Source organism: Entelurus aequoreus, linkage group LG17 (genome assembly GCF_033978785.1).
Source record: "Entelurus aequoreus isolate RoL-2023_Sb linkage group LG17, RoL_Eaeq_v1.1, whole genome shotgun sequence".
Taxonomy (NCBI): domain Eukaryota; kingdom Metazoa; phylum Chordata; class Actinopteri; order Syngnathiformes; family Syngnathidae; genus Entelurus; species Entelurus aequoreus.
In genome coordinates, this window is record NC_084747.1 from 50,812,238 (window position 1) to 50,836,572 (window position 24,335).

At 41.2% G+C, this 24,335-nt stretch overlaps 1 protein-coding gene across 3 annotated transcripts in view; it reads right to left on the reverse strand.

Moving 5' to 3' along the window:
• LOC133632982 (transducin-like enhancer protein 1) overlaps positions 1–24,335 on the reverse strand; it is a 53,012-nt gene that overhangs the window by 15,123 nt on the left and 13,554 nt on the right. For 2 of the 3 annotated variants that reach the window (XM_062025879.1, XM_062025877.1), the window contains 9 exons: positions 17,043–17,105; positions 16,855–16,959; positions 12,003–12,219; positions 11,882–11,898; positions 5,703–5,816; positions 5,575–5,628; positions 5,193–5,342; positions 4,974–5,112; positions 2,538–2,737 (listed from right to left, as the gene is read on the reverse strand). In XM_062025879.1, coding sequence (XP_061881863.1) covers positions 2,538–2,737; positions 4,974–5,112; positions 5,193–5,342; positions 5,575–5,628; positions 5,703–5,816; positions 11,882–11,898; positions 12,003–12,219; positions 16,855–16,959; positions 17,043–17,105 — 1,059 coding nt within the window. The remainder of the gene's footprint in view (positions 1–2,537; positions 2,738–4,973; positions 5,113–5,192; positions 5,343–5,574; positions 5,629–5,702; positions 5,817–11,881; positions 11,899–12,002; positions 12,220–16,854; positions 16,960–17,042; positions 17,106–24,335) is intronic. The other variant, XM_062025878.1, reaches the window with a different exon arrangement.

Sequence of the window (24,335 nt, forward strand, 5' to 3'; positions counted from 1 at the left end):
TGGCAGGGGGGGCACAATGCAGAAGTGCATTGTGCGTCATGGCAGAAGTGCATTGTGGGTCATGGGATGCTAACTGCTGCTACATCCGTAGCTATTAAAAAGGATTATTTCAACATTGGCGGTAACTTCTAAAAACTGAGAAGGGCTGAACTAAAATGGCACTGAAAAGGTAATCATATACTGCAGATTACAAGCCGGAGGTAGTGAAATATGCAGCAGAAAACAGCGATCGAGCAGCAGAAAGAAAGGAAACATACCAGAGGCGACACCGGGGAGGAAGATTTCAACGGATTCAGTGATCGGGAGTGACAGATTGTTTGGTAAACGTATAGCATGTTCTATATGTTATAGGTATTTGAATGACTCTTGCCATGATGTGTTGCGTTAACATACCAGGCACGTTCTCAGTTGGTTATTTGTGCGTCATATAACGTACACTTATTCAGCCTGTTGTTCACTATTCTTTATTTATTTTAAATGTCCTTTCAAATATCTATTCTTGGTGTTGGATTTTATCAAATAAATTTCCTCCAAAAATGCGACTTATACTACAGTGCGACGTATATATGTTTTTCCCCTTCTTTATTGTGCATTTTCGGCCGGTGCGACGTATACTCCGGAGCGACTTTTAGTCCGAAAAATAAGGTAATCAATTTCTAAGCACCTGCCATAATATTGGGCAAACCTGGAAAATTTAAATAATCTTCATGTGTTTTACAAATACAAACTCTCATCATGATGTGGTGCAGTTTTAAAATATTTTTTCTGTCTAATTAGATTGCGGAAGTGCACCTGATGTGGCCAGTGAGGTGATACTTATCAGACTTAGCTCCTCCTTATTGGAACATTGTGTGACGAGTTCCCTCCATTTAGTCAGATCCTCTGCAACTCTTCTTGCATCGTGCCAGCTGACGCCAATCTATCTTCGGTCTTTGTGAAACGTGTGTCTCCACGTCTTCTTTGGCCTCCCTCTTTTTTTCCCCTCCCGCCCTCTGACACCTGGTCTATTGCCACACTCGCTGGTCTATCCTTTTGCCATTCTTCTTCTCATGGTAGAGACCATGTCAGAGAGAGGAGCCATCCCTGCCCTTCACATCATCTCCTCGTTGGCGAAGTGATCCTGCCACGAGCTCCCCAACATGGTCCTGAGACACATACTTGCAACCCTCCCGATTTTCCCGGGAGACTCCCGAATTTCAGTGCCCCTCCCGAAAATCTCCCGGGGCAACCATTCTCCCGAATTTCCCCCGATTTCCACCCAGACAACAATATTGGGGGCGTGCCTTAAAGGCATTGCCTTTGCGTGCCGGCACAGTCACATGATATCTACGGCTCTCCACACACGCAAGCGAATGCAAGGCATTCTTGATCAACAGCCATACAGGTCACACTGAGGGTGACCGTATAAACAACTTTAACACTGTTAAAAATATGCGCCACACTGTGAAGCCACACCAAACAAGAATGACAAACACATTTCGGGAGAACATCCGCACCGTAACACAACATAAACACAACAGAACAAATACCCAGAACCCCTTGCAACACTAACTCTTACGGGACGCTACAATATACACCCCCCGTTACCCCCTACCCCCCCAACCCCGCACACCTCAACCGCTCCCCCTCCATCTCCCGAATTCAGAGGTCTCAAAGTTGGCAAGTATGCTGAGACATCCGCGGTGGAAAGCATCCAGCAGTTTGGTAATGCTAGCGGTCCTCGTCCACGTTTCACAGAAATAGGTAGCTATTGGGATGACCACTGACACGTAGAGGCAGAGCTCAGTGGCTGTACGGTTTGTTTTCGGAAGACAAAATGTTGCAGAGCAGCTGGAACGCTCCTGCAGTTTTGCCAATCCTAGTTTGTGTGCCTTTTCCTATGAGAGCTGAACTTGAGATGTTACTACAGAGTAAATGAAGTTCTGGTAAATGAAGTTCTTGATATACTCGTGTTCGCCTTCAGTGAGAAGTGGATGCCGTTCCTGACCGACGATCGTAGCCTTGGGCCTTCTCGTGGCTCATTTATAAACCAACCTTTTCACGGTGTTCCTGGAGTTTGCCGGTCGTACCCTGAAGTGTATCGTGGCTCCAAGTTAGTCACTTTATACAGTGTCCCCACTATATGCAGAGGTTCATCCCAGCAAGTGTTCATCAGAAACTCGATGACGAGAAAGGAGAGCAAGCGTGGCGAGAGTCGTCACAATGTCAAAGTCACCATGTGTGCCACTGTTTGTTCAGACTCAACAAGTGGTGTTCTGAATATGTTATCATACTTGGACGGCACAACTTTTTTTTTTTAAACTCCACAGTAAACATCTGCCACATACCAACATCTACCACAGCACATGGCGTTACTTCTGAGAATTCATTTTGATGTCATTGAATGCACCAACCTTTATTTAACAATGTGTACTTGACAGGTGGTGTTTATTAAAGCAAACAATGCACTTGAGGCAGACTGACCATTATAACCTGATTGTGCAGGTGTACCTAATGTTGAGGCACCATTAATATATAAGTGGTTGTGTCCTACTCACCATAGGTGACCGGCCATACGCGGCTACGGCAGCCGCAGCAGCAACGCTCATCTGTGGAGAAATGTTGTGCAGTCCAGCAGCATAGGCAGCGGCGCTGGCTGCTCCGGCGAGGTCGCCGTTCATCCCCACCGCGTGGGGCAACATACTAAATGCCCCCGGGTACGGACCGGGGACCGCCAGGGGCGTCCTCAGACCCGCTGCTGTGAAAGAACGGGACAAAGCGTTGATAGCTTGATGACAGAGCTGTGAAATTTAAAGCTGATGCTATTTTTAGGGCCAGATGCCCTTGTACAGTAAGTAATGTGACACAATTGAGTCACTCTAGATTGAATCAGCGGGGAGGTACAGCGCAATAAATATTCATTAGATAGGTGCTGATAGAATCCCTTAACCTTCAGCGTGAAGCAATTAGGTAACATTTTCCTCACTAATATTAATGAACGTCCACTGTCGCTGGCCCACATGGGGCGTCTACTATGGGTAAGGCATTTATTAGGAGAGATGTCTTTGTTTTTACAATTCTGTGGGACTCGCCACTCTGCCTAGACTTTTGTCTTTAAACTTCAACCCAAACTTTGGCTTTACAGACGCCATCTCTGCGGTGTATGATGTGCACTGCAAAAACTGAAATCTAAGTAAGATTAAATATCTAAATTTTCTGTCTGATAAAATAATTCTGCTCACTAAGCAGATTTTATGTTAGAGTGTTTTACTTGTTTTAAGGGTTTTGGTCCTAAATTATCTCAGTAACATATTACAGCTTGTAGCTGAGATTTGATGACCTACACTACCGTTCAAAAGTTTGGGGTCACCCAAACAATTTTGTGGAATAGCCTTCATTTCTAAGAACAAGAATAGTCTGTCGAGTTTCAGATGAAAGTTCTCTTTTTCTGGACATTTTGAGCGTTTAATTGACCCCACAAATGTGATGCTCCAGAAACTCAATCTGCTCAAAGGAAGGTCAGTTTTGTAGCTTCTGTAACGAGCTAAACTGTTTTCAGATGTGTGAACATGGTTGCACAAGGGTTTTCTAATCATCAATTAGCCTTCTGAGCCAATGAGCAAACACATTGTACCATTAGAACACTGGAGTGATAGTTGCTGGAAATGGGCCTCCATACACCTATGTAGATATTGCACCAAAAACCAGACATTTCCAGCTAGAATAGTCATTTAGCACATTAGCAATGTATAGAGTGTATTTCTTTAAAGTTAAGACTAGTTTAAAGTTATCTTCATTGAAAAGTACAGTGCTTTTCCTTTGACATTTCAATGTGACCCCAAACTTTTGAACGGTAGTGTATATTGAGTAAAACATGCTTGAAACTAGAATATCAACTGTTGCAAAGCTGTGTCATCAACACTCACAAGTATAAAACTACTTTTTTAAAGTAATAATTTCTTATTTCAAGCATGAAAAAAAAAATCAGAACTTTGACACAATTTTGTCTCATAATTAAAACAGATGACAGCCAAATGGACGTTGCAGTTTTATTTTCAATGAAACAATAGAAAACACGTACTCATATAGTAGTACAGTTGGCACAGTACAGTAAACTGACAGTTAATATTTAAACATTTAACATGTGACATTTCTAACCATTTTGAACAGAAATAGTACATGCACATTTAGATGAATTCTTCAAAATTACATTTAAAAATGTTTTGGCCGGGGGCCGGGCTGTATATATGCGCACTAATTGACTGAAAGAGCACGCACTTGGCGCGATGATGTCATGTTATCACTAGAAAAATGCATTTTTAGACAATATGAATTGCCTGAGCGGCTAGGAGACTCCGAGAGTAACAAGTGGTTGCCTTGTTGCCTTTCCATTAAGAACAATAAATTAGTTTTTAGTATAAGTTTGCTGGTTTCAAGAAATGTAATCCCGAGCGCATATCATTATGTCAAGATAATGGCACTAGCATTTACTTCATTTAAGAATATATTTCAACATGTTGAGCAAAAAGGTCTCACTTTTTTTTTTTTTACCAAGAAAAGTGCACTTGTTATTAGTGACAATATACTTATTTTAAGGTATTTTGGGGTTCATTGAAGTTAGCTAATTTTACTTGTTTTGGAAAGTCTTGACAAGCCACATTTTCTTGTTCTATTGGCAGATAATTTTGCTTAGTTAAAAAAAATAACCCTCATTTTTTTTTCTTCTTGTTTTTGAACACTGACTTTTTGCAGTGTGGTAAAGACATCTACCTCAACACAAGGTAGTAAAGATAATTACAACCCACCTATATCCACCACTGTTTATTTGGAAAATGCATTCATTTTTAATATGTTAATGTTCTTCAAATAGCCTGGTGTATATTGACGTAGATTGGATTGGTTTTAGCATCCTTAGTGTACTATTGCATTAAAATCCCTCCCGCATCCTTTAATTCTTCTGTGTGTGGCTTGATATTTTTTAAGAAGAGACATACTCGGAGGATGGGGGATCTCCATAGACGGGGGTTTTGATAGGCTTGGCCGGACACCAGGTGTGGAGCTCGGACCAGGGGTGGAATCTCCTCTTGGCGTAGGCGTGCTTGACTTGAGCCCGGGTGTCCCCGCTTTCTCTCGCTGCCATTATGACAAAATATAAATGTCAGAAACATACTGTGAACAACCGGTCTCTAACACAAAAGGAAGCAAAATCGAACCATAGCTATTTCTTTGGATTTGAGCGAGGAAGAGCTAGCAGATGAGGCAGTAGAGGCAGGACTGCAAGGGTCCTTCTTGAGGAGGCGTGCTTTATCCAGGCCATTCTCTCTTGGGGAGGGGAGGGGCGTACCGCGAGGCGAGGCTTGTTCCTGCCCAAGAGATAAGATAATAATCCATATACTTAATTAGCGGAGAGCAAAATTCCTGTAATAAACCTGTTAGCATTCAAAGAACATTCCCTTGTGAGTCTTAATAAACGTCACTCAAACAGAGACCATTCCTCCACAGGCGAGCGCGATGCTTGTGTATAATTTATGCATTTCATTTGATGAAGATAAAAAGACCCACACATATCCCCACCATTAGTGCAAACATACTGACCTCATTTGAGACATCCACCACTAAATTATCGTCACTTTTCTCCCCATCACTATCCTGCAAAGATAAACAACCAATTAGCACCATTCCCCACTGTGCTGTGTGTTGTACAAACAGATAGCCTCTCTTACATAGTGGCTGGAGTCCTTGTCGTCCACTTTGCGCTTCTTGTTGTCGTTAGAAAAGTCAGGTCCGTTCCGCCGCTTGTCTGAGTTCCGAAGATTTTCGGGCAACGAGGAGTTACTCTGGACAGCGGACGAGACGGAACGCAGGTAAGACAGTCGTGCACGGAATAAAACATGCTAACAAAATAACTCCTGAATCTACACTTTTGAGACAGACGAGGGCAAACTGCGAGAAATTAGTTCCCTCCATTTAATGTTGCTGTTTATACAGCCTACAAACAGTGGAAAAAAATGGCTTTTATAGACATAGTAACACTTACTGCTACTATTTGTGTGCAGTAAGTGCTGCGGTTTTGGCAAACAGAGTTCAAATAAGCTTGTATACTCAGTCTGCAAGACTGGCGCATCAGAGACTTAACGGCATTCATTAGCCTGTGGCTTTCACACAGAACATAGGAAAACAAGACATGGCTGTGTCTGTATTCATGTTCACACAGCTACTCAACATTGGGGCTGCAGCTATTGATTATTTTAGTAATCCAGTAATCTATCGATCCGTTTGTTCGATTAATCGAGTAATTGGATGAAACAGACTTAATAGCTTCACTGCATATTTTAGGGAAAATAGTTTAAATAAAGATGTTTCTACTTGCCATAAACGTTCTTATATTGTCTAATAAAGGCAAATCTACATTGAAATTACACTTTTAACTTGTGTGTTAGGGCTGCAACGAATTAAATCAATTAGCGAAAAAAAAATGTGGATTCATAATTTGTTGCTTCAATTCATCTTTCAATGAATGTATTAAGTGCCCGGAACTTTAATTGCATCATCTATTGCATCAGCCGTATGTAAACTATGTTCGCGTGAACAATATAGGGCTGATGCAATAGAGCGCACATCAAAGCGGTGGTGTGTGAGTGGCGGCAAACAGCGGAGAGTTTTTATTTTTACTAATGCACATGTTAAAAGTTATATTTCAATGTTGATGTGTTTCATTTAAATAAATAAAAAAGACTGAAGGTTATGGCAAGCCAAATAATCTATTATTTCTAAAAACACACAGAGGTTGTCAAGTGGGGTTTATCCGATTATTGGAACGAACTAATCGATAGATTACTCGATTACTCAAATAATTGATAGCCGTAGCCTTAATGTGTGCAGTAATTAAAAAAACGAAACATCCGCTCTTTTCCGCCACACAGATCTCGGCACCGACACACCACCGCTCTGATGTGCGCTTAATTGCAGCGGACGTGCGGAAGCTAAAGTATATCCGCATATTTCCAAGCAATCCATGTGGTCCGGATTTTAATGAATTTGTATTAGTTACACTCATTAAACAATTAATCAATGAAATATAATATAAATGAATTTGTGTATCATTGTAGCCCTACTCAACATGGAAACAGATATTTGGATGTACACATATTAGGGGTGTAACGGTATTGTAGATACCGTGGTATTGCAGTTTCAAAGTCTTCACAATAATGCAGTGACGGCATCAAAGAAAAACTTGGTGTGTAGTAATTTTTTGGGGCATTTTAACGTTGGCCGAGTCTGGAAAAACTACATCTCCCTGATGCAGCGCAACCACGGCTGACAAGGTGGGCGCGCTAAACGCTGTGTGCAGGAAGTGAATTGGGTTTGCAGTAGATGAGAGGAATTGTTTTTTGGACATTTCCTGAAAAAAATCTAAATATATCCATATCTATTTGATCTATGTTGCTAACATACCCTGGCTAAAACATAACCTCTTTGGCGAAGGTAAAAACGTCTGCGTTTTGCAAAGTAAAGCGCACCACTTTAGTCTCGAGCGTTTCCAAGGCGACAGAACCAGCCGGTCACGTCACAGCACACGGACGGAAATCACCCCAAAAAAAATTGTACACAGCGGGAAATAGGGGTAAACTGAAAAGCGACTTGATAAATCCTCAATCTATCCACCGCTTGTCTTTCTCAATGTTGCGGGGGGTCTGGAGCCTATCCAGCTGCACTCGGGCAGAAGGCAGCACCCTGGACAGGTCACCACCTCATAAACCATCACCCAGGAAAGATACAAACATCAGTTTGTGAGGTATTTACATTTTTAAAAAGTTAAATTGTTAGTTCACTTTTCTGAGAAACAGCATTTTCCAAACTGGTATAAACGTTTGAAGAACACGTCTTCTCAGAAAATAAAAAGTTGAAAGACACTAAACTGAGCATTATTGTTTCACACTGGATGTTAATATTGTCACTATAAAGCAGTCTTTCTAAAATATTGCAGAGAGCCCCTCTGGGGGTGTGGGGCGTTTGCACAGTGGGATGCCAGGGGGCGCGTGTGATGTTGGGGAACATGCTTTTTTTGCCATACCAGAATATGATGAAGCATATGTAGCACTTGGCTTCATTGCAACCGCGGTGGGAGACAAGGAAATACTGGTGTGTTGTTTACTTTAATGTTAACAAGCTTACAATGTTATGCAGAGGTACAGTATATTTACAACAATTTTATAGACTAATTATACAATTTATAGTCACACGCATAAGCTTAAAATGAGCAAACAAAGTAAATATTACGTTATTATGAATGGGCCTGTTACTACATTACATAAATCCTTACATCAAGTATATAAAATCTTAATGAAGATTTTTGGATGTTTTTTAAAGGCCTACTGAAACCCACTACTACAGACCACGCAGTCTGATAGTTTATATATCAATGATGAAATCTTAACATTGCATCACATGCCAATACGGCCGGGTTAACTTATAAAGTGCAATTTTAAATTTCCCGGGGAACTTCCGGTTGAAAACGTCTATGTATGATGACGTTTGCGCGTGACGTCAATGGTTGAAACAGAAGTATTCGGACACATTGTATCACAATACAAACAGCTCTGTTTTCATCGCAAAATTCCACAGTATTCTGGACATCTGTGTTGGTGAATCTTTTGCAATTTGTTTAATGAACAATGGAGACTGCAAAGAAGAAAGCTGTAGGTGGGATCGGTGTATTAGCGGCTGGCTGTAGCAACACAACCAGGAGGACTTTGAGTTGGATAGCAGACGCAGATAGCAGACGCAGATAGCAGATCTGCTATCCCCGTTTTAAAAAAAATAAATTCATTTCAGTAGGCCTTTAAGGGATTAGAGTGACTCCCGTAGGCTCTATTGTAAGCGGAGTTTTAATCGCATTTATTTGCTATTTAGAATGCATTAAAACAAAATCCATCCATCGTCATGTCCTTCAGAACGATTGCAAAAAATAGGCAAAGTAAAAAATAAAAAAAGTGCAGTTCCCCTTTAACACCGTGATAACATCATACCGTGAGATTTTGATACTGTTACATTCCTAATAAATATTCATATTGGACAGCGACAATTGCTTTTAACACAACCGAGCGACACAAATGAGTCAAGTGTTGAACTTTATACCCCTGTTCCGGCTGCCTGCTATTCCCTTTCACACAGCCGCTGACCCTCCACTCTGCGTTGGTGCGAGCGGGGGTGGGGGAATGGGGCATCTATTTAAAGAAGGCATTTATTGTCTGAAGAAGTGGGGGGACTAAACCAACTAATTGGAGCACGGCCACTATTTGAGGAAAGATGGTGATATGATGCGAAACTTTCCATGTAACGTGGCGGGAACATGTTGGCCTAGACGACACCGCTACAAATGCCAGCGGCTATGGTCGCATGTGTGCGCAGGGCAAGTTATAAAAACAGAGCGAGAACTTTTTAGCGAGTAGGTTAAGAGCTCAGAGGCGCGCACACCAATACACACGCCTGTAAAGTTGATGATTATATTAAGTGGCTCTTAAAATCTATCCGCACTGCCTCTCTTGGCTGTGACGAGCTGCTGTGTGAGAGGTGTGTGCGTGGGTGTGTGTGTGAGTGCGTGTGTGTGAGTGTGCAGTGTGTAATTGACTGTGAAAGCCTATGTGTGTATTGCTTGCATAACGCTTGTGTGTCCCAAAAGCACACACTAAGCACCCCCGCCCTAACCCCCTTTGCCTCCTGACCAACGGATCCTTTTGTTAATGGATTAAAGCTTCATGTTGAGTCCATTATAGTCACAGCTTGTCAATGAAATGTGCATCCAGCATACACAAACACACATGCGCGTGCACACATCAAGCAGCAGCGTTGGGAGTGCTGACAGGGAGGGGGGAGGGTAAATGAAGGAGGAAGAGGAGGAGGAAGGGGGGAGTGAGAAAAAAATGGGAGATTAGAGGACAGAGAAAATGGAGGAAGAGTGTGTGGAGGAGAAGAAAGGGTGACAAGCGACGGAGAGGTGACAGGGGCGGAAAATCGGCATTCTACCAAGGGGGCCCTTCCTCACCCCCCACCAACCCCTCTTCCCCCTTTATAGAAAGGTTTTTAGTGGGCTGAGCTCAGAAGCGCTGACCCGCAAAACACAAGCAAACCCCCTCTCTCACACTCACACACACACACGTGCACGCACACACATGCACTTTTAGTGTCATATGACTGCTGCACCCCTCCTCTATAAAGCCCACCCCTCTCAGTGGTGGTGATATTAAACACAATGAGAGTCTTTAAGCGCGGGATCAGGGGCAGTGGGGAGGGTTGGGGGGAAGGTAATCTGCTCACTGAGGTGTTAAATATGCACAACAATGAAGGCTTGGAGGAGCGTGTGCATGTGTGTGTGTGCGTGTGTGTGTGTGCTAAAAGGCTCATTTGGCAGAGAAAGCAGTTCAGAATCGCTCCAGGGCAGAACTAAGAAGGCAACCAAAGCGTTGCCCCAAGAGAACCCATAAATGCTCATACACGTAGACACACGCACACAGTTGGGCTGTCAAACTCAACCGCAGAGGCCATTTAGGTGCGAGCTGACGGTTAAAACAATTACGAGGCGCTCTAACGTCACGGTGATACGGTCTTCATTGATCCCCGAAGGAGGAAGTAGCTCAGAGGAGTACAATAAAGTCAAATCCTTGCCATAGCAACAGGTGCACTTTTAGAAAGCTAGAACGTTCCTATTCTGAATTGTTGTGTCATGCTTCTATCTTCTTGGCTGTCGATGAATGGACCAGCATTTATTTGAAGATTCCAGGATAAGGTAGTATTAATTTCAACTCGTGTTAAATAGTGCAAATGCAAACGTGATGCACTTTAATGTAATTGTGTTGATAAGCATGTTGGAAATAAAATGAACCATTACATTACAATTATCATGATTTGTCACTGAATGATCATGTGATATTAGGGGTGTAACGGTACGTGTATTTGTATTGAACCGTTTCGGTACGGAGGTTTCGGTACGATTCGGAGGTGTACAGAACGAGTTTCCACAAGGGCATATTAAGTAGCGTACCACACATTGTGTAAACAATGCACACCAAGGCACAACACACGCAGCTAACGGGCTATGATAGACTGACCATACGTCCTCTTTTCACCGGACATGTCCTCTTTTGCGGGGCTGTCCTGGCGGAGTTTCTTAAATGCCTCAAATGTCCGGCATTTTGAGTTAGGGTTGCGTGTATTTTCAATGTACGTTCAGGGTTAAGAAGGGGTTAAAAACAAAACAAATTGTGCGCGCAGCAGCATTCGTGAGGGAGGGGCAGAGACAGAGAGAGCGAGAGAGTTATGAAAAACACGCATTCGTCGCCAGGCTCTGCTTTTTATCGATAGATTTATCAGATTACATTTTTTATTATCTATAGCAGGGGTGTCAAAAGTGTGCCCCGGAGGCCATTTGCGGCCTACGGCACATTCTAAAAATACTATTAAAATAAACAAAAACATAACAAAAGTGAAATAAAAAAGCTAAAAGATTAAATGTATTTTGCAATGTTGACTAATAAAACAAAGCGGTTTTTTTTTCTTTCAAACTGTCATTGCTCAAAACATAATATTGAATCAAAATCAATGTTATTATGAATTATTGACCTATCCAAGGTTCCGATTACTTCACATCAAATATTCCACTCAGAAAAATATTTTTGGTGGAATATTTTGCAAATTTGGTAAATAAATAACCAAAAAATTTATATTTTGTTGTTTTCTTACTGTACCGAAAATGAACCGAACCGTGACCTCTAAACCGAGGTTACCGAACCGAAATTTTTGTGTACCGTTACACCCCTATGTGATATAAATAAATAAATCCTATGACCTGAAAGAGCTCTCATGTAAAACAAAAACATGAAAAACTAAAAGCAAAGGTACTTACTGTGCCGGGTTCCCGCTCTGTTGTGACAAGGTGACGGAACAAAGGCAGAGAGAGACAACATAATAATAAATACGATGAAAGAACACTAATTTTTTGCTATACTTCGGGCATTTGAGTTTACCTCTCAGGTGATCAGCACCTCCCGGGTGCGAGTCCGGTCCGGAGAGGTGAGGTTTTTTATCAGCGCCGTCTTTCCCTGCCAGATGTGGAGGCATGGCGCCGAGAGCTCCGGAGAGTGCCAGGAGGCTGGCCGAACCGCCCAACTGAGACGGGTGCAGGCCGGCCGGGTGAGGCGTGAGGGGCATGGGGCCTCCGCCATGGTTGTGTGATAGGTGCTGCTGATTAGGAGGCACACAAAGATGAGAAGAGAGAGGGGTTGGTTATTAAACAGGTACTCCCGTTAAGCTAATCGCAACATGCTTGGGACTTCATGCCTAAAGTCCGGCATGTTTGGCTAGTGGGGGCACACGGATCCAAAGCATCGTACATTTCCGCTTGCTTGGCACAATTGGAAAGAGGTGGGCCAGGACATGGCGCAATCTCATGCACGACCACATGTTTATGCAACGTTGCCAAAATGAAAAAAATGTAATTTAAAGCGTCCCTCATTACATCGCGCTTCAAATATTGTAGCTTCACCACATCGCAGATTTGTTGGTATTTTCTTTTTATTTTCTAAAGTATATTGTACAACATGTTTGCCGTATATTAGCAGTGAACGGCCGTGCGTTTTCCACCCAGGCCTTCAGTGATGTCCTACTTCAATAAATACCCCTCAAAATACCACAATTTATGTCACCACATGACCACGGCTAGAGAAATACTATACAGAAACACACTTGCGCACAACTGCACATTGAATCACCTCAGCAGTGTACAAAACGGGCTATTTTTCAGCGCATTTAAAATCAATAAACCCGCATCAGCAATTAAATAATTGTAAAAAACATTAAAATGTGAAAAAATATAGAACTTAAATATTTGAACTCACAATTTGTAGCACCCATCCGACGTATAAGCAAGTGGTATTTATTTTTTTTATTGTGTCCTGTCTGTGTTGTGTTGTGTTTGCTCGGTTCTTGTATTATCTTTTAACCTGCCCATTGTACAGCACTTTGGCTACCCCTGTGGTAAATTTTAAATGTACTTTATAAATAAAGTTGATTTGATTTGATTTGATACCGCTCGTAATTGGTTTATTCGAGTGGAAGTGGCGGCCAAATCATTTCACCGCCTGGACAGCTTAGATAACTTCAGAGGCCGAGCGACCTCGTCTCACAAGATCTAGTTTCTCTTTAAATATCCTTCTTGAAAATGGCCTCGCAAATATATACCTGCCACCCAATCAACGTTTTGCACTCCTTTGTGGGTTAAAAAAGTGAGTACCGGTGATTTCTCCGGTGCCACTTCCTGCTTTCGCAAATCACAACTTCTGATTGGATACACACTTGTTACTCCCAAGTGAGTATCCAATCAGAAGTTGTGACAGTCACCTTTTCCGTAAGGCTGCCTAGATGGGCTACTGTCAACAACTTGAGATCTGACTGGCTATCTCAACTATCTATCAACTGAATGTTCGTTTACACTGCACAGTTAATGTTGATTCAGAAGGCCTCTGGCAGAATTCATACATAGCTGGCAACAAGCTAGCTGAATTCTGATTGGATAAAAGCTCTGACGTAAAACAAGCAACACTGGAGCCTAATATGACAAAGAGAATATGATTAATAATTTCATATATTTATGAAAAACTAAATTAAAAATAAAATTAACTTCTATTAATTCATGATCATGATTTATGCGAGGCCAGCAGAGAAGGCCTTGCTGGCCCTGACGGCACACTACTGTAGTTTAGGCATTTTCAAGCATTAAAATGGTTAAATGAACTAAAAATAATAAAACTATCAATATTACACCGCGATAAACGAGATAGGACTGCAATGCAAGCGATCTTGCAAGTTCTTAATAGTAACCCAAACATTTCAAAATACAAATAACACTCAAAATTAGAGATGTCCGATAATATCAGACTGACGATATTATCGGCCGATAAATGCTTTAAAATGTAATTAAAATTATCGGTTTCAAAAAGTAAAATGTATGACTTTTTAAAACACCGCTGTGTACACGGACGTAGGGAGAAGTACAGCGCGCCAATAAACCTTAAAGGCACTGCCATTGCGTGCCAACCCAATCACATAATATCTACGGCTTTTCACACACACAAGTGAATGCAGGGCATACTTGGTCAACAGCCATACAGGTCACACTGAAGGTAGCCGTATAAACAACTTTAACACTGTTACAAATATGTGCCACACTGTGAACCCACACCAAACAAGAAGGACAAGCACATTTCGGGAGAACATCCGCGCCGTAACAACATAAACACAACAGAACAAATACCCAGAACCCCTTGCAGCACTAACTCTTCCGGGACGCTACAATATACACCCCCGCTACTTCCCCACCCCCCAACCCCGTCCACCTCAACCTCCTCATGCTCTCTCATGTCCCAAATTCCAAGCTGCTGTTTTGAGGCATGTTAAAAAAAATAATGCATTATGCGACTTCAATAATAAATATGGCAGTGCCATGTTGGCATTTTTTTCCATAACTTGAGTTGATTTATTTTGGAAAACCTTGTTACATTGTTTAATGCATTTAGCGAGGCATCACAACAAAATTAGGTATAATAATGTGTTAATTCCACGACTGTATATATCGGTATCGGTTGATATCGGAATTGGTAACTAAGAGTTGGACAATATCGGAATATCGGCAAAAATGCCATTATCGGACATCTCTACTCAAAATAATGTCAAAGTAAAAGCAGCGGAACACTTGTTCATCTGTAACCACATTAGCATGCGTACTAAAGACATGTCAGTAAATTAATGTGACCGCCTCCTCATGCAAGTAATTAATGACACTGCAACTTGCACAGATGAAACAAATCGGAATAGCTGGAAATAATCCACAAAGTTGGGGAAAGCAAGATAGAAGTGATGAAACAAGCTTAAAAAAGCCAGCCGGGTACAACTGGCCTATATGAGTACCGAGTGTGCCATAAAAGCTCAGGTTTCATTAAAGGAGACAAAGTAACCTATAACTAAAAGTACAATCAAAATCAATATGATTGTGAAACTCAAGCAACAGATATTTGTGGCCCTGAACAGATGGAAAGGTTTCTTGTGTGTCTGATCTTCCAGCAACTCAACAAGCTGCTGCCGTCTACAAGGAGGTGTACACATCCTACCCTCCCGCCCCCCTCCATTCCTCCTTTCCTCCTCCTCGTCATCCCTCTAGGGTCAAACACTGAACAATACTGACAGCTGGGATCAGAGTCTCAAAGCCGGAGGATGTGGTGGCAGCGAAGGGAGGGGGGGGCCCAGCTGCTGCGTACACTGTCAGGTCTTGTGAGGGAGAAGAGAGGAGGGTCAGTAGTGGGAGGTAGCGAGAGAGAAAGAAAGAAAGAGAGAGAGAGAGAGAAGAGTTTGGCTGGCAGCCCCGCTCTCTCTTTCACAGCAAATCAGGCGCTCGTCTAAGCGTGAAATTCCTTTGTGTTCCAAAACATCATTATTGCCTCCTCAGACAGTAGCCGCCAGAATCCAAGCGCACTGATTCGCTGCAGGAGGGAGGGAGCGAGGGGAAAGAGAAGGAAGGGTAGAAAGAAGGTTTTGGTTAGGGGGGTGGGGCACAGGAGGTTGCTCGGCAGGGATGGAAGGAGCGCTGAAGGTCAAACTGACTTTTATCTCACCTAATTGACAAACTCCACCCCCCACCCCCCACACACACACCTCCTCCCCTGCACCTTTCCTCCATTCTGTGTCCTGAGGGGTGAAGGCAAAATAACTAAATAGCCTTTTAGCCTTAGTTTGTACACACAGACACACACATCACACTTGATCAGCCAGGCAGTGAGTCTTGATAAACAAGGCATGCACACATATAGAAACCCCCTTCTGTTGTTTCCAATAACACACGCACACACACACACACACACACACACAAACAGATGCAAAAACACACTGGAGCAGTAAAACAAACAGGACCCCTGATGGGAGCAAATGGAGGGGAAGTATTGGCGGAGGCAAGCAGAGCACAGATTGTCATGGGATGTTAGCATGAGCTGGTGCATATGCACTTATGTGTGACTTTGTGTGTGTGTGTGTGTGCGCATGTGTAGGCAGGGGCAGCACGCTTCATTACACTCATTTAACTCACAAATGGGGGTGAATGACAAGCTGGCGTGGGAGACGAGAGGAACAGAAGAAGAGGGGAGCGCCATGGGTAACGCCGTGACCCTCAGTCCCCACCCCCCTTTTACAAACACTAAAACCCTGCAATTAAGACTCCAAAAGCAACTGCCAAATCCTCCTCAAGAGCCCCCCTGTCCCCGTCCCCATCTCTCTCTCTCTCTCTCTTACACACACATCACTATCGGTCCAACTAAAAGGCAAACAAGGAGCTCCTGTATTTATTACTGAGCATATTGGCCACCGTAAAGAGACAAATTCTATCCGAGGAGACTGAGGGCAACAGAGTGCTGCAGTTAATTGGAGACTGAGGAGCACAAGATAACGCTTCACATGCAATAAACAGACACACACACACACCCCTATTAGTCCAACTAACAAGGCACACTCACATCCAATTCTCTGAAGCCAAGCTCAAGGTCTGCTGATGACCTGCCCCTTTCCCACAATTCCCTTAATGTCAACACCCTCGCCCCCATGGCTCTCTTGTGGGGCCCCAATCAAGCAGAGCGCTCAGTTGTCATCCTTAAAAAGCCACCATGAGCGAAACTAGACGGAAGTGCAACCAAGTAGCTAAAAGGTCTTGCATGCTTCAATATTGCTTCAGTGATTAAGAATTCCGTCTACACTTCCCCTGATGTCACACATTTACTTCTCTTACATCAGATGTAATCACGTAATACAAAATAAAAGGAAAAGTAGAAGAGTACACACTGTGGGTGGTAGTCCGGGTAGTCCGCGTACCCCGATGACGGCATTGAGCTCGGCCATGGTCACCTGCTTGGCCCGCTCCACCGCCTGCACCACCTGTTGCTGATGCTGCAAAAAACCCAGAAACACAAGGTTTTAAAAAGGGGAGAGTCGCAGCAGATGATAAACCAGTCAAGAGATGGCGTGCTTACCTCTTGCGAAAGGAAGGGGATGACTTGTGCGCAGATGGTGTTCAGTCTCTTGGCGATCTCGGTCTGAGGATTGATAGGAAGAGGCAATATTGGGTGTTGATACTAAAATCATCAAGCCATTGCAGTTTGTTTGCAAACAATAATTAAGTAACACATTGACGGACTTTCACACTCTGCTCATGTCCACATTTTAGCCATTCACCCACAAACTCGAAAGATCACTAAACTTCAGCACTAACACAACACCAGGGGGTGCTCCACTAACCACGTTAAACCCAGATTCCGAACTAACAAAGGTCTTAACTCATTCTCTTTCTATGCCACATCAATATGGAATGCGCTCCCAACAGGTATAAAAGAAAGGGCATCTCTATCCTCCTTCAAAACCGCAATAAAAGTTCACCTCCAGGTAGCTACAACCCTAAACTAACACCCTCCCCGGATTGCTAATAATCAAATGTAAACAATCAAATGCAGATACTTTTTCTTTTTCTTATGCCTTCTGATCTCTCTCTCTCTCTCTCTCTCTCTCTCTCTCTCTCTCTCTCTCTCTCTCTCTCTCTCTCTCTCTATGTCCACTACTTGATGTCCATATCCCCCCTCCACACCCCACCCCCTCCCTCCACAACCCTGATTGTAAATAATGTAAATAATTCAATGTGATTATCTTGTGTGATGACTGTATTATGATGATAGTATATATGATAGTATATATCTGTATCATGAATCAATTTAAGTGGACCCCGACTTAAACAAGTTGAAAAACTTATTCGGGTGTTACCATTTAGTGGTCAATTGTACGGAATATGTACTTCACTGTGCAACCTACTAATAAAAGTCTCAATCAATCAATCAACACAAAAATGATAACATTTAATGTTTTTTACCCACTATGTATTTTACCCTATTGAAATACTGTGTTGCCTCGTTGTTTACTCAACTGCAGAGAGTACTATCAAGGCTACTAGTTGTACAAGTACTTTTTATAACAATATGTTTGTTTTGTTTGTTTGTTGCAACAATACGTATAAAACAATGTGTGTCAAATAATGTAAAATGTGTGCTATCACAATCATAATATACAAAACATATTTACAACATTGGTACCTTGACTTACGAGTGTTTTGAGATAAAATCTGTCTCTCTGCTCTAGATGTTAGGCTTTAGGTAACATTTGGGTTACGAGTAACCCACCGCTAGTTCATGGAGATTGACCCACCTAAAACACTGTCTTACTTGCTAGCATTAGCTTATAGCTCGAGATTGACATAACTTTGTTTTCTAACCTTGGGAAGGAAAAAAATTGAGCGTAAAGAACAGTGCTGAAAAAAGAGGTGGATGATATTAATTGACTTATAGAAGTAAAAGTACCGTGGCAGTAGCAATACGCCTTAGCCCTGCTAGTTTGCACCATACTGAAGCAAAATGAGTATTAACACCAGCCAAGGACGTTAAAATAATTTGTGAACGACTGACATTTATCCATTATAATATAAACACACTGATGATGGTGTGTTTAAAAAAGGAGCAACTGAAAGGAGATACTGTAAAAGTCAATTCTCTAACACTAACATCAGTTCATAAAACTATGGTAATTGTTTATACTATTTGTCTATTGTATTTTTCTAATACAATATTTGTTAACTAAAAAATTGTTTTTCTTTTCAAAAAGCTTGTTACATGGTAAAATTGCAGTTCTGGGAGCCAAGAACCAATTCAATTGATGTTATGTAATGTCAATGATCGACATTGATTTGAGATACGAATGTTTTAAGTCAAAAGTTTTGTCAAAGAACCAGTTAAGCTTGTTACGGTACTACTGTGTATGCTGTCATTTATGGGGGTATTGGTGTAAAGAACCCACTCTAGAAACTCTTGTACCCACTCTTTTTACCCAGAGGTAAAAGGAGGCGTTTTCCTAAAAAACTGATTAAATATAGTCTAGGCTAGCGTTGCACGACTATGGCCAAAATAATAATCACAATTATTTTCATCAATATTGAAATCATGATTATTAATCACGATTATTCACTGATAGTTAAAACATATTTTATAGCACTTTTTATTTTAACTTGGCTTGGCTTACCATTTCAAAATGAAAATATAAAAATAATTCATTAATAATAAAATAAAATGTGCAAAAGACAAAGGGCTAACTAAAATTAATATGCCATTGCAGAGTGCAATCATAAAATGCAAGCAAGTGAAAAAAAATAGGAATACGTATGAAAGGCACATATGGAACACATTCATTGTACACAACATATATATAGGACATATGTCTTTAGCCGAACAAAACATCATAATATCCATTATTTTGGCGGTTGTTTAAGAGGTGGATGGATACGGTGTCCCTCGGTGCACGGTTGACGTTACGGTTTTCTGTACTTGAGAAAACCTCACTTATGTACCGTATTTTTCGGACTATAAGTTTCTCCGGAGTATAAGTCGCACAGGCCGAAAATGCATAACAAAGAAGGAAAAAAACATATAAGTTGCACTGGAGTATAAGTCGCATTTTTTTGGGAAATTTATTTGATAAAATTCAACACCAAGAATAGACATTTGAAAGGCAATTTAAAATAAATAAAGAATACTGAACAACAGGCTGAATAAGTGTACGTTATATGACGCATAAATAACCAACTGAGAACGTGCCTGGTATGTTAACGTAACATATTATGGTAAGAGTCATTCAAATAACTATAACATATAGAACATGCTATACGTTTACCAAACAATCTGTCACTCCTAATCGCTAAATCCCATGAAATCTTATACGTCTAGTCTCTTACGTGAATGAGCTAAATAATATTATTTGATATTTTACGGTAATGTGTTAGTAATTTCACACATAAGTCGCTCCTGAGTATAATAGTTATAATAGTATAACTATGAAAAAAACTGCGACTTATAGTCCGAAAAATACGGTAGCTGTTCGTCAGGGCTTTGCAACGGTGGCGCGTGGCCTGCTCTGTTAGCAAACGATGGCAGTTGAGAAAAGAAGGGAAGTGTCATTATTACTTAACGTGTTCTCCACAACTCGATAATTTGTATGGATGTGCACACCAACACGGTATTGCCATGCAACTCGTTGTGTAGTTTGTTGTTGGTTTATCCACTTGGGAGCATTTCTGGATTTTGGGAAACGAGTGTTCTGGGGTTAAAATGCGTGCCTGTTGGTACCCTCTGTGTAACTCTGCAGGAGAGGAAGGCACCAATACTGTATTTTTTCCCTAATATTTTAGGGAGCTCCTGGCTGATCTACCTTCAACCTAAGTTGTCATTCACTCTTACTCGCTCTCAGATGAGTCCACTGTCTATCGGTTGCCCTCATGGCGGTTAACCGACCGTTGGTTGTGAACGTGCTTGGTTTGAAATGCAGCGCAGCCTGATTTTTAAATGTAAATATCTCCGCAAATCACCCTCATTTAATCGTAACTGCCAAAATCGTGATCACAATAAAAATGTGATTATTTTTGCAGCCCTCCTCTAGGCCACTGTGTGAGAAAATGTTTTCTTCACTCTACATTCACATCTGATTCCCCTGGTCGTTTATTGCTCATATGGTGCCTTTTCTACAAAATGTACTTTATTCTTGACAGCAAAAGTGATAAATTGAGGGCAGATTGGAGATATGTTTTTTAATACTCATGTACACTTGGACTTGTCCTGATGTAAAGGAGAAAGGAGATGTCCGAAACAAACAAACCGTAGAGGTTTCCGTAGTAATTATCAGGAGACGGCTCAAGTTTCTCGCACTCTTTTTCAACGTTCTCTCCGTTTTTCCTGTTCTTGTCGATCCCTATAAGCCTCCCATCCCTAACAGCATTTAAACATAATCTCATCAGCTCCTAACTTCATTTGCTGGGCTCCGAGTATCCATGCCAACACATCCGCCCTTTCCGCCCCTGACTCCCCCCGGAGGTGGCTACAATTGTCTGAAATCAGATACTCCCACAGTGGCATCAAATCAGATAAGTGGGCTCGTATTACGCATCATCCAATCAAAGCAATATGAAGGGGAAGGCTAGGGTGAAAGGGGAATTGGAGAAGCCGTGACATGTAGCGCTTCTTCTTTCGTATACCATCAGATGGCCAACTCGGTGACATGTAGCCACGCCCTCGTCTCTTGTCTAAAGTAGAAAAGAACGGGCGCTGGCTCACCGGTACACGTAAGAATAGATACATACGCACAATTTCTATAAGTATGCATGTATCAATGAGGTTCTTTTGCAACGTACAGGCTCTATGCACTTGGCTTTGGGCAGATGCTTTGAAAGGCATTCCACATTAAATCCATAGAAACAAGACGCGCTATTAAACAACAACAACAACATAAGAGAACTAGGGTTTTCTATAATTACTTCTCAGCAAGTTAGCAACAAATGTAATCAGAGAGGAGACGTAGGGCAGCCAGCAAAGTGGAGACTGTAGATATTAACATTACACAATCTCTTTGTTTGAATTGAGCATTCATTTAGCTAGCTCGCAAACAGATGCAGGTTTCTAACCTTCAATTATTCTTTATTACCAATTTTACATACATGCAAGACATACGAAATCTGGATGAGTTTTGTTCAGCCCATCTGGGTTTGTTACAGAGGACAAGCCCGATTTGGCAGGCACACATCTATACCGCTCCAAATCTCACTTAAGCATTGACCCCACAGCCGTTTAGCCTATTATGCACCTGGGTGAGCTATAAAAAAAACCCGCAAGAGACTTATTTGGACGACCTCTGAACTCCAAGACATGATATTTGTAATGTAAACTGAACTGACAGGATTGAAGTGGGAGGTTGGGAATGCGGGTAAGTCAACATGAACAACGAAGAATTGACAGAGTGTAATAAACAAGAATTGCAGGCATGCGTTCTTCATGTAGTTAGCAGCTCGAACGTAACAATTAACATCAGGCCAGAAAGCTAGTATATGCTAAGAAGCTAAGGGTGGTTTCATTACACAGTTCATATGCTGTAGCAAGTGAACAGTCATGCAAAATACCTCCAGATAAAACTAAAACTAAGATAAATCATGGAAGCTGTAATTCACACAAATCAACTGAATGAGAAATGCGTTAAGAAATACTGCATTTCCCCAAATAATGGCCATCAACAGACGCCGTTCCCCAATCAATGGGGTGTGTCATTCCACGTCAAACAAATAATCGCCTCAATCAAACATACTTTACTGGGTAATTACTAAGTTCACCTCATACAAACTATTGTTCAAACAGAAAAGTTGACTGTTGAGCTCATTTGAACTGTGTGAACCCATACCGCAGTACCTACTGTAAACGGTCTCTTTCTATGAATACAAGTGTGGGGTCCTACCACATGTCAACGAGTACCAAGGATGATATTTGCCGAGGATTAGCATTAGGTAACACTTTTATGCGCTCATTTCGCAATGTGTTTGTAGAGCTTTCCAGTTGTGCCTCGTTTGTTTGCGTCTCAATACATCGCTCCATATAATCTTAACCAAGCATTATCACTTAAAAGTGAAGAAATCCAAATGTTGAGGGAATCACTACCAATTTACAATTATATTTGCTGGTGCAGAGAGAGTATGGCCAACTAAACAAGAGGCACCATCTTTGCTACCAATGACATGTGCGGCTGTGCCTGTAGGCACGCAATTGCAGTCGTTCTGACGTTAGTTATCCTGAAAAAATCAACCAAAAATAATAAGTCTAAATATAGTTCTAAACATACTTCAGCTCATAAACTACAACCAGAGGTGGGCAGAGTACCCAAAAATGATATTAAAGTAAGAATACTGTTACTTTTGAATAACGTGACTCAAGTTAAAGTAAAAAGTAGTCATCAAAATAATAACTTGAGTAAGAGTAAGTAAGTAATCCACGATAAAACTACTCAAGTATTGAGTAACTAGTGTGTAACTTCTGATGTATCTAGTAGCTATTTCTAATGGTTCTTGGACTACAATTGTAATTGATGTGTGCATGCATGAAAAACATAAAAATCATCATTTATTGCAACATGTTTTCTCTAGTTAGAAGTGGAATTCTTGTAGGCTGAAACGTGAACATTTCTACGGACACCGATGACAGCACATGATATAAATGTTATTTTTACTAGTCAAGTATTCATAGAAGATTTGTGATGCCTTGTCTGACGTCATGCCACTTTTTACAGTCAGTACGTTTCAATGCACTAAATTAGTCTGATTTATCGAATAATTCAGTTTCTTCTATTTTTACAACTAAAAATGGATGGATGGATAGACATGTGAAGTTCTACTTTCCATGCTCTTGTCTCTAATGTGACTAATGGCCATACGCAGTGTGCCTCTCATACATTGGGGGAGATTGTGGTCATATCAGCTTGTTTAGCTATGTGAGAATGTAAATACAGTAGAAGCAGAAAATATTACATGCTAATAAGCTAGCACTAGTGATTTTCAAGATCCAGATCTAACCAATAATATCCAGTGCTATTTAGTGTTGTTGGTAATGTTGTAATGTGTTTAAATGACACTTATGGTTATTAGACTCAGAGAAATACAACATATTGCTATTTTAGTCAACTGTTTTGGGAGGTTTCTGCTTGCCAGCTGTCTCAAACAGCTGGGATGTGCTGCATCATGTCACATAATTAAATTGTCTCATTTTGGGAACATTCAGACACTTGTTAAACAAGTAGGTTTTTATTTATACCACCGACCACTGTTCATTTTGACAGCAGTTTTTAATTTAGTTTTAGTCATAGTCTTTTGACAAAAATCGATTTTAGTTGTATTGTAAATGTGTTTGTAATCTAAAATAATGTAGTTTTAGTCGACTTTATCAAAGTGCACTTATCAATCTCAGTTTCTTAAATCATTTTAATCGAAAAGGGTAATACTAACCGTCGGGAGTTTTGCCGCCGTCATCATTATTGCCGTTGCTCGTTACATCCCTACAATATCAAGATCCCCGCCGTGAGGCTCCGCGTGATTGGTGAAAATTGAGTCAAACGTCACTAAAGCTTTTGTTGGATTGACAAAACATATTCATGTGACAGTGCCTGCCGGGAGAAGGCTCGCTGTCAAAATGAATTTGTCTTTGTAAGTCTGAACCAATAGATTATAAATAATTATGACATAAATAAATGTAACAATCGGAATGAAACTTAATGTAACAGAGTAAAAGTAGCGTTTGTTCCTCCAAAAATACTCACATAAAAGTAAAAAGTATGTTACATTAAAACTACTCCGAAAAGTTATTTTTTTTCAAAAAGTTACTTAAGTAAATGTAACAGTAAATGTAGTGCTTTACTACCCAACTCTG